Here is an 11,580-nt window from a genome sequence, read left to right as displayed (position 1 = left end):
CAGGAACACATTTCTGCCTTCGAACTAGTAATGAACTTGTGCGGACAAACGGATTCTATTAACGTAAAATTATTTGTGACAACTTTGACAGGAAAAGCTTAAGAGTGGTTTACTAGCTTGCGAGTGGTATAATCGAATCATATGGACAACTGACGCAGAAGTTTGCATTTCACTTTACTAGCGAAAGGAGATCGAAGAGGTCGGCGACCTATCTTTTCAAGATCCAAAAAAGGAGCGATGAATCCCTAAAAAGTTTCATAGGGAGATTTAACAACGAGACCCTAGAGGTACAGGATTTGCGGATTGATATGATGAAGAGCATATTGATACATAGGTTGAAGAAGGGATTGTTTGCGTCAGCATTAGCTAGAGATCCTCCTGGAGACGTAGAACAATTGATGTACTTAGCTCGAAAGTATATCGACGAGGAAATTAATGGAAACAAGGACAGAGAATGGGATAGAGGTCAAGATCGAGATAGGCAAATATGAAGAGGAAGAGATCGAACATCCCCTAGTAGATCAAGGAGCAGTGAGGAGTTCGAGCTCGAGGGAACGAAGGAAAAACACGATGCAACAGTAGAGTTATTTGGTGAAGAAGACAACAACTTGAAAATATCGATATGTTTGTATGTTCGTTAACTTTTTACCGTGGATATTTAACTTTTGCAGGAGCAGTCTTTTTACTAGTGATAGAAGTAAATGATTATGCATATTACTGTAATATTTTGAGAAATTGGTTACATTCTATGTAAAAATGCTCGCATGAAATAAAAGCACTTTCGGGATAACTAGCATTGCAACGAATTATTACTGACCTGAGAAAGGCTCGGCCTTGGTCAGAAGAAGACTACGACCTGAGAAAGGTACAATTGAGTCTGAAAAAGGCTACAACCTTAAAAAGGTACAAATTGGATTTGAAAAAGACTACAACCTGAAAAAGGTACAAATTGATTCTAAAAAAGAATACGGCCTGAAAAAGGTAGAAACTGAGTCTCAAAAAGACTGCGACCTGTAAAAAGTTTGATTTGTTTGAAAAAGATTGCAACCTAAAAAAGGTTAAAATTTGTCTAAAAACGACTGCGACCTGAGATATCCTAACAAAGGTGAAGATCATGTCCGAAAAAGATTAGGCGATTACGCGACCTGGAAAAGGTAGTATCGTGCGAACTGAAAACCTTGCAATCTGAAAGGGTATCTGAAAAAGATCTATCTGAAAAAAATAGACTTGAACATAACCAATCATTTCGACTTATGGTCAATTATATTCAAGGGAACTTTATTGATTTTGTTTGCTCAATGGAATTCTTCAAAGTTTGCAGGTATGAAAGGGGATTTCATAAATAAAAAAGTCATCATTGATCTAAGAAATGATTTACGAGTTCTGGGAACATAGAGGATATGGCTAGTATAGAAACAAGATGGAAGACGATCTAAATAAAAGTCAAATAATTACAAATTTTAAAAACCCTAAAACCTATCAATTGGCCTTGCCTTCTTCCATCTTCTCGATCTCATCCACCAAGACCTCCTGCAAGAAACATGTGTCTTTAGCGAACTGAAACTGATAATTTTTATGGCCACAAATTTGGCTGACAGATATCAAGTTGACAGAGAATTGAGGAATACCGAATACATTCTCCAAAGTAATATCATCATTCAATTTAACTCTGCCTACATATTGAACTGAATTCTTTGAACCATCAGGCAGGTGGATGAAGTGAGGATTAGTGGGTTTGACAAATGAGTGGAATAATACAATGCTTTCACATACATGATTGATGGCTCTAACTGTGAATTATCTAGCAATCCAAATCAATACAAGTAAGTTTAGCGGCATTACCTGCAAACTCCTCGTCGAATTGTGCAAAGCCTTTGCATAGCTGGTAATGGGATTTGAGGGAGTGTTTGCCTTCTGCAGCAGCTTAATCAATTCATTTCCCATAGAAGTGCCCTGCATACGTTCACTTTTGACATCGACATTGGCAGCAAAAGCTCTCCCGTTCTTCCTTCGCTCATTCAGAGATATATACCAGTCACATATGCCATGCAATTGAAAATATGTATCTTTTCCATGTCCTAGTCTTCGACAATGTTTGCATAGGAAATTCCCTTTATCTGCAATGAACTTCTTTTTCTGCACATACTTATCATCATCTCTCTTAGTTCCTTTCATAGTCAGTTGATAGGCCACATTGCTTGTACTTATCTTTGTAGATGTTTGTATTGCTCTTTGTTGTTCAACTGTGTAAAGCATAGAGAAAGCCTTTTCCACACTGGGTAGTCGATCAAGCATAAGTATCTGACTTCCTTCGTTGTTAAAGGTTTCATAAACGCCCATAAGAAATTGCATTAGTTGAGTCAATGAAGTGAGTTCATCAATTTCTTTGTTAATACCACGAGTACAATGTCCACACTTACACTTCGGTGCAGGTGCCAAACAATTGAGCTCATTCCAGAGCTTTGTCACGTTTGTTAGATATGCTGTAAGACTTAAATCTTGTTGTACCATTGAAGACAATTCCCTCTGTAACTGGTAAATTAACGGCCCGTTACTCCACCCATACCTTGCCTTTATCGCGAGCCACAGTCCTCTCGAAGTATTAAAATGAATGAATGATTCCACCATGTCCTTGGACATGGAATTCCATGTCCATGATGTCACTATCAGATTAACGCGCCTCTATTGCTCAAAATTGATTGATCTAAGAGCTGGTGTTGGCAGATTAACGCGCCTCTATTGCTCAAAATTGATTGATCTAAGAGCTGGTGTTGGAAAGATTCGTTTCAAACAAGATGTATATTGCTCGTTTTCATACCAGAAAGTTTGTGCCATCCAAAGGAGAAGATGTCAATGAATGCCCAGAAGGATGAACAAACAATATATGCTTCTCATATTGAGACGCAGTTTCACCAGGTCTCTTTCCCATCATCGATGAAGCTACTTCGTCATCCATGAAGAGAGAGGTATGCATTGTAGTGTGTATATACAGAGACCTTAACGAAAAAGGATCTGATACCATGTTAAAACTTGCAGAAGACAACAAGCACACAGAATCCATTATCAAAGATAAATTGCAGACAAAATACCTTGTTTATCATTCATGGAAAAATGAAAAAAATGACCAGGAGGAGTTCGAATCCAGGTTAAATACAAAGAAGAGCAATTGCCTGAAACTACTGTAACAAACTAACTAACCCTCTATATTATATGGACCAATCAGGAGCCGAATGAATTATTCACATTTTGAAAGAATGGTTAGATGCCATGAAGGCTGAAATGTAGCACCCCCTTCGCTACAAGGCTATATCTACGCTAAACATTATACTTATAGTAATCCCTGTGTTTACAAATATAAATGCACAAAATAATTTAATTCATATGTATACGTAACCGCAACGTCATAACAAGCGTAATCAACCTACTATATCATATATGCGCATCAAACACCACAAGTAATCCATCATAAGTAATCTCTACGCTTAAGTTCTCTCTATACAACAAAATGTGATTTGTACTCTAACTGACAAAGAGGAGAAAACAGCATACTGGCCTGACCTACCTGAGTATAATGCGTAGTCCTAGTCATCAACAGTCAGATGCCTCAAAGTCAACTCCTGAAAGAAAATGTCAGCAGAGGGATGAGCCTGCCACTCAGTAAGTAAATAACCAGCCTTATCTATATATGCATGTCAAACACAACTCAAACAAGATAAACAAGCAACACGCATGGAATACAATCAATTTAGTTCCAACATAATCAGCTTTATTACACCACATGACTATCTCATAATATGACAACCACCCAAACTCCATTTTTCCTAGTTTGCTTACCGGAAGGTGATATTGTGTTTTTCCCGCCAACTCAATCTCACCGTTATATAAATTTAAGTGACCCCCTTAACAGCCAGCTCATCAATCTCATTTCGCACATAGCATTTTCATTTCGCACATAGCTCTTTCATATCGAACATAGTTCTTTCATTTCACACATAGCTCTTTCATATCGAACATAGTTCTTTCATTTCACACATAGCTCTTTCATATCGCACATAGCTCTTTCATATCGCACATAGCTCTTTCATATCATATTTTCGCATTATAGGCTTTTCAACACATCAAGGGGTATTCACACCACAATTATATTCAATTTTTACCACTCCCTCATTTCCACATATCACCATTCTTGTAAGCAACTAGTAACGTAAAACAATATATTAACATATTCTCATTTTCAGACATCCACAACACATCAAACAACAAACATAATATTTCCACGTATTTTCTCATTCCACGTACACAATAACGTCAATCAAATCAAATCATCCATCACTCATATACTTCAGATAAATTAATATCAGCACGAACTACAAATTCATATAACAGTAATTACCACAAATACAGAAAGCATATATCGATAATACTGATTATTTACTTACCTCAATCTCACAACGTTTGTTTCTACTCAATCGCGAATTGTTAGTCCTTTCACCTCACCTCCGTATCCTATAATGAGTTATACCACATACAATTAATATATCGAGAATATCGTAATTTCTTTTAAATATAATATTAAATATTATTCGTACAATTTCTAATAATTCTTTAATATTTCATTTCTACCAAAATACAAATCTTCATTTTTTCTCTTTATTAACATACCGTTTATTAAATATAATTTTCAAAATATTTCTATGAATTTTCTATCAATTTCTCGCTATTATAATTTAATTGAACAATAATACATAGAATTGTGTATTTGATTAATAATTCCGATGAAATTGTATAAATTAGCTATAGTAATATTCAATCTAACGAATTTAATAATCTAATTAACCAACGAAATTATTTTTATATCCGATTCTATATTTAATTAGACACTATTTTAAATAGTCAAACCCGTAAAATATTCTGTTTAAATAGTACATCGCTTAGTATAAACAACATTTAATAAACAGACTAATTAAACAACATCATTATATAAATTATTATAATTTTTAAAATATAAATTCTTACCTCTGTTTTTTTTCCTTTTCGCCGAGAGAATTTCAAATTTCCAATTGTTTGTGTGTGAATTGTGTATGGGTGTGCACTTTATATATATATATATATATATATATATATATATTATATTATTATATACATAATATTATTATTATATATAATATTTTTTTTATTAAACTTTTCTCAAAATACGCATTACGTCCTTCTTAATTTCTTAATTAATATTATTTGCTCTCAAATATTATAACGAGCTCCAATTTATACCGTTCAAGTTCTATTATATTCCAATTATGGTCCATAATTTATTTACCAATTAACTATGTTTCATAAAAATTTACCAATTAATCTCTCAATTATGTATTATAATCTTTGGGGCGTCACATGAAATTACTGCTTTTGGAATAACCATACCTAGGTTCTCACTCCTTTACTAGCTGGAAAGAAACACATTGGATGACTGTGGGTTTTTAAGACAAAGTTGTGTGTGGATGATTCTGTGGAGTGTTATAAAGGTCGTCTAGTAGAAAAGGGATTTACTCAGATTGCAAGGGTGGATTACATTGACAACTTCTCCTCTATTGCCAAACTTATTCAAGTGCATGTGTTCTTCTCACTAGCTGCTTCCCATAGCTGGCCCTTATAGCAAATGGACGTCAACAACGCCTTCCTGCACGGTTGTTTGGATGAATATATGTACATGGAGCTGCCTGTGGGTTATTCTACCAAGCTTGGCCTCGTATGCAAACTCCGTCAATCCCTTTATGGGTAGAAGCAAGCCTCTCGTCAATGAAATGTAGAGCTCACCCTCAAGCTCACTGAGTTTGGATTTACGCAATCTGCTTATGACCATTACTTCTTCACCAAAATGACTATTACTGACCTCCTAGCGCTTCTCATCTATATTGATGATATAGTGGTTACAGCATCATCTTTGGATCTTATTCAATTTGTTAGACTTTACTTGCATTCCTTATTTACTATTAACGATCTTGGAGACGCAAGGTATCTTCCTTGGAGCTGTTTTATTTCTTGGAAGACCAAGAAATAATCTACTATTTCCCGTTCCACTCCGAGGCGGAATATAGGAGCATGGTTACAACTGTTTGTGAGTTAAAATGGCTGTCGTATTTACTCTCTGATTTTGGCATTCACTTGCCTCTTCCAGTTCATCTTTTTTGCGACAACCAAGCGGTCCTGCACCATGGAAAATCCCATATTCCATGAGCACATGAAACACAATGAGATTGATTGCCATGTGGTCAGAACTGCTTATAAAGATCGTTTTATTGCTCCTTCGCACATTCGCAGTTCCCTTCAGCTTGTTAATTTATTTACTAAGTCACTACCTCTGGAAACCTTCCCTTTCTTACTTCCAACTTGGGTCTGGTTTCTTTGCATCCTTGTCCCACTTGTAGGCGGGCTGTTGAGAATGTTCCAACTTTAGAGATGAAGCTCGCCATTTTTGCTGCAAAACATCCACAAGGAGATGTTTGGAAAGATAATGACGTTGTTTTTTTTTTGTATTTGAAGAGGGATAGAAGTCGTGTTCTATAGCGACGCGATTTTTTGTTGTCTTTGTGTTATTTACTGGTTGTCATGTGAGTCATTTATTAGGCTCCGGACTGACCCATGTAATATAAGGATGTAATTTACTCATTTTTTAAAATACAAGTAATAAATTGCTATTTACTTTTTACTGGGAAGTAATTACTCATTTACAATATCATAGAATGGTAAATTGTAATAAATCCCAAAAATACATTAAATCGAAGAGAGAGAGAGAGATAGAGAGAGAAACTTTAATAGACAACCTAGAACAATATGCAATGCTAAAATCTTCACATATCGAATATCATTATTATTTAAGAAATGGAGAGGAATAGAAGATTCATGTGAAGAAGAACCAACGCTACAGACACCAACAAACCATAACTGAAGAAACGTGAAGAGCACTATGTTGATGGGAGAGTTGTCGCAACAATTAAGGACTTACATCATGCACTTCGACCAAAACAGATGTAATTCTCATTAAAAATGAGGTAGGCTGAGAAATTCATGCAACAAAATTGATGACATAAAGGGGAGCAAAATACAATCCCAAATGGACGGCTCTCTTTGACTTGTAATCAGTCATAATTATTAAATAATAAAATCGCCCAAATTTGTGGTTTGATGTCGGAAAACTGAATAACAAGCTGACCAAAATACTATTAAACACACCACAAAAAGAGATTATGAAGAATATCACCTCTTATACACTAAAGTAAACTTATGCTTTGCTCTAAAGCAAACACACCAATACATGTGCTTGTTAGCCCTATCCTATTCTATCACAAAACCACAATCAAAAGTTAATGTAAAGGCTTATTAGTCCATACGAGCTAGTGAACATGGTTGATAAGTCTCTGGACCCAAACTCAATGGTTTGGATTCAATTTTTAGGTCGAGTGGGACCCATATCTATTTTTTTTTGTTTTTGAGCACTATCAATAATTCTTGTCTATGCAAACTTTGCACAATTCGACGAGGAGTTTGCAGGTAATGCCGCTAAACTTACTTGTATGGATTTGGATTGCTAGATAATTTACAGTAGGGCCATCAATCATGTATATGAAAACATTGTATTATTCCACTCATTTGTCAAACCGACTAATCCTCTCTTCATCCACCTGTCTGGTGGTTCAAAGAATTCAGTTTAATATGTAGGCAGAGTTAAATTGAATGATTATATTACTTTGGAGAATGTATTTGGTATTACTCAATTCTCTGTCAACTTGATATCTTTCAGCTAACTTTGTGGCCATACAAACTATCAGTTTCAGTTCGCTAAAGACACATGTTTCTTGCAGAACCAGGGCAATAGAACGAACCTGGCTGTAGGCCAACGATTCAAGAATTTATACATCTTTAAACCAAGTTCCCTCTATCTCACTTTTGTTGTTGCTACTAAGAGTACTAATCATACTGTGTCTTGTTCCAATTCTGTCTATTCTACCTCAAATGTATTGCATAAACATCTAGGTCATGCTTCTTTATAGGCAATAAAACATATATTGACCATTCATTATGGTGCTGATAATGATAACATCCCTTGTGAAATCTATCACAAAGCTACGCATTTCGCATACTTTTCCAATCAGTGTATCATAGTATGATATTCCTTTCGAACTTGTCCAGATGGATTTTTATGGGGTCTTGATACTACCTATAATCTCTCTGGGGGAACCAATGTTTTAACTTTATTCGATGACCACTAAAGAAAATTATGGACTTTCATTCTAAAACAAAAATCCCAAGTACCTGCTATTTTGAAACATGTTTGCTTCTTGATTTCCAATCAGTTCAATTGAAAGATAAAGACCTAAAGGTCTGATAATGGTGCAGAATTCATCAATCATGAATGTCAAACACTTTATTCCAACTTAGGCATCATACATCAAACCCCATGTACATGCACCTCTCCATAATAAGATATGTTTAACTAAATTTGTCAAAAAATGACCAAACGTGAGATGCTCAGACTAAATTCGTCAAAAAAAAATAAATGTGTAAATAAAGTACGTTACAGGAGCAAAAGTGTAATTTTACCTACATTTTATATTATTATATATTAATGTTTTTGATGAAGATGAATATGGTGGTGTGGAAAAATGATATTGATATAAAATGTATATATAAAAAGTTTAAATAATTTTAGATATTTTATATTTTACGATCTCACAACGTGACATTGATATTTTTGTCTTATTATAAAGTAATTTTGTCAATTACACATTTTATCCCTTTTAACAACTACATAAATAAATATATTGCTAGACTATTAATAATAATCGCATAATCATTCATACAAAATAAATAAGTTATTAAATTTTGTCACCAAATATTCCAATATTAATCATGAAATTATCTATCATCATTTAATCCCATCCAATAAAGTAAAGGAGGCCTTACTCCCATATTTGATGGGCTTCTTTTTATATGTAGTATAGATAATACATTACCCCAAACAACAAATTTAGACTTGGTTTTGTAATAAGATTTTATAAATCCATTGAACTATATTGATTTAATTTTTACAATTATAAAATTTATAATTATTTTTTTTTAAATATATTTTTTTCACACAACCCTGTTATGATGGATAGTATGTCGCTAATTAATATGTGAATATCATCTTACTATAAATTAAAAGACTACTTTCACATGTAAATAAAAATAATAAGTTTAATACATTTTATGACGCACACTAATTCGAAAAGATAATATACTTTTCATAGAGAATTTTCACTGCACAAACCTCTTATCCTTTACGAAAGACTATAGACTATATTTGGTAATGATTTTAAAATTATCATTAAAATATATATTAGTGACAATAAATTTTATCATTGATTATGTTAAAGTTGTCACTAAATACAGTTAGTCACACATTTGTAATGAAATTTTCAAGACAATACAATATAGTGATAATTATTATTTATTGTCACTAGATCATAACTTTACATGTGAATAATTATATTTAGTGGCAACATATTTATGTAACTAATTCTTATTAATAATAATTTTTTTAAAAAATAATAGTAATTATTAGGATCATGAATTTCATTATTGTGACAAATTAAAATATTCTTACCTCAAATAGGAAAAAAATGCAATTGAGTCCTATAAAGCAGGGAGTTGGAAATTCTGATCCTATTCAAATTAAAATTGGCATTTTAGTGTTGTAACTTTAAAGAATTTGGAAATTTTAGTCCTTTATCCCATTGATTTGGCCTGAAAATTCCACGCTGTCGGCCGCCTCACCTTCTAAATTGAGGGTTTTGGTGAATTTGATAAAGTGGAAGTTCGAGTTGTAATTTTTATATTGCAACTTTGGTCCTTCATCTTTAAGGGGTCGACAATTTTGTCCCTCTAACTTTAGATGTAGCGTTTAGTTATCTAACTTGATATTTGAATTTTATAGCACTGAATCTTGACTTGTATTAAAAAAAAATTGGGGCTATTTATGTAAATCTATTTCGGATGATCAAAATGGTAGAGATAAAAATATGTGGTACTTTTGTTGAAAGACAGTAAAGAAATGAAGATATATATTTGCAAAAAGAATTATCTTTATATTCCGCATTCTTTTGTAAAAGTGTTTCTTTTTTAACCCAATTACTGTAATAGCACACAAATAAAACTAGAGAGAGAGTAGAACTTCATTCATATTTAATATTTAAAAACATCCTTGTGGGATAACAATTTTTCATGGCCTCTAATTGTTCCAATTATATTTTTTGATGAGCGAACTCGGAGTATTTTGCTCTGAAAAATAAATTCCATCACTTTTTGCCACCCAATAGTGCTGATTGCTTCCAGGTCTCACCCATGTTTGTTTATAAGCGTCAAAAGCTTGATTCTTAGAACCCCACCAGAGATGACAAAAATACAAAGTTTTCGGGATGACATCATCGCAAAAACTCCAATGATAATCTTGGTTTGCGGAAAGGGTATGATATCCCAAGTCATCATCTTTAGAAGCACAATGCAGTTTCAACGGTGCAGAATTCGGAGGGAGATTATTAATAACGTAAACAGTTTCTTGTTGTGTAACACATGCTTGGATAATCTCGACTTCCATGCCGAGAAATAGCAAGAGGATTTTAATTATGGTGTACTTCATTTTAGTGATGTGATAGCTGAAGATGTTTGCTAATTTTCATCTCCGAAGTTCCTTTTTATAAGCGTTTGGCCATGCCAATACAACCAATGAAACATATACAATTTAAACATTTTGTCAATTAAATTTACAAAACATTAATAATTTGTGTAATCAGAAATCAAATTAAAGATTAAAACATTAATGAATTAGCTAAATTGAAAATAAAAGTTGACAAATTAGAGGTAAGAAGGGCAGTTTAAGAAATTGTTAGGTGAATAACAAATATGTAGATCTTATGTTGACTACAAATATAGAAAAATAGAAAATAAACATTCCTAATTTTACGTTGGATCTCATTACATACCATTATTTCTTTCAATTTTCCTGTTAAGCTAAGTATGCACGTGATACAATTATTTTTAAGGATAATACTGTAAATTATATTATCGTACGTTTATTTTTGGTAATATAATGAACTTAAACTTTATTTCTCAAATAAGATTTTATGGATTCATTGAGCTATCCTAATTCAATTTTTACAATTGATAAGTTTCTAATTGATTTGTTAAAGGGTGAATAGCAATTTATTCCCTTGTCATATTAAAAATAAGCACATTACCCCTTTATGATAAAAAAATATAGCAATTTATCCTCCTAAACTTTTTAAAATGAAGCAATTTACCTCCTTATACAGGGAGGTAAATTGTTTCATTTTAAAAATCATAGGGGGATAATTGATTGTATTTTAAAAAATATAAGGAAGTAAATCGCTATTCATTTTTTCATAAAAGGGTAATTTACTCATTTGCAATATCAGACGCAGGTTACTTGCATTTTTCCCATTTGTTAAATATATTTATTTACTCACAACCATGTAAAGAAGGCTAATAATTGCATTTAAAATTTTCAATGATCTTGTCTTGAGTAAAAAT

The 11,580-nt window shown here is 33.0% G+C and overlaps 2 protein-coding genes across 2 annotated transcripts in view; one reads left to right on the top strand and one right to left on the bottom strand.

Annotated features, from left to right (window-relative positions):
* The window catches only part of LOC105162410 (zinc finger BED domain-containing protein RICESLEEPER 1-like), a 4,972-nt gene extending 4,481 nt beyond the window's left edge, over positions 1-491 (top strand). The window contains exon 3 of the mRNA XM_011080405.1: positions 335-491. Within this exon, the coding sequence (XP_011078707.1) occupies positions 335-491 (157 nt within the window). The remainder of the gene's footprint in view (positions 1-334) is intronic.
* LOC105162409 lies at positions 1,480-2,929 on the bottom strand. Its single transcript, XM_011080404.1, has 3 exons — positions 2,819-2,929; positions 1,843-2,682; positions 1,480-1,530 (listed from the first exon to the last, which is right to left on the bottom strand). Exons 1-3 carry the CDS (start codon positions 2,927-2,929, stop codon positions 1,480-1,482), a joined length of 1,002 nt encoding a protein of 333 aa, XP_011078706.1.

Source organism: Sesamum indicum, linkage group LG5 (genome assembly GCF_000512975.1).
Source record: "Sesamum indicum cultivar Zhongzhi No. 13 linkage group LG5, S_indicum_v1.0, whole genome shotgun sequence".
Classification (NCBI taxonomy): Eukaryota; Viridiplantae; Streptophyta; class Magnoliopsida; order Lamiales; family Pedaliaceae; genus Sesamum; species Sesamum indicum.
The sequence above is the reverse complement of the archived record's forward strand: the minus strand, read 5'-3'. Positions and strand labels throughout refer to the sequence as shown.

Bases quoted from the DNA above. Each gene is read 5' to 3' on its own strand.
- LOC105162409 (XM_011080404.1), bottom strand. From the start codon at position 2,929: ATGGGAAAGAGACCTGGTGAAACTGCGTCTCAATATGAGAAGCATATA. The intron at 2,683-2,818 runs GTATGAAAACGA...TTTGAGCAATAG, and splicing joins TGGATGGCACAAACTTTCTG to AGGCGCGTTAATCTGATAGT. The intron at 1,531-1,842 runs GTAATGCCGCTA...TGTTTCTTGCAG, and splicing joins ATTCGACGAGGAGTTTGCAG to GAGGTCTTGGTGGATGAGAT.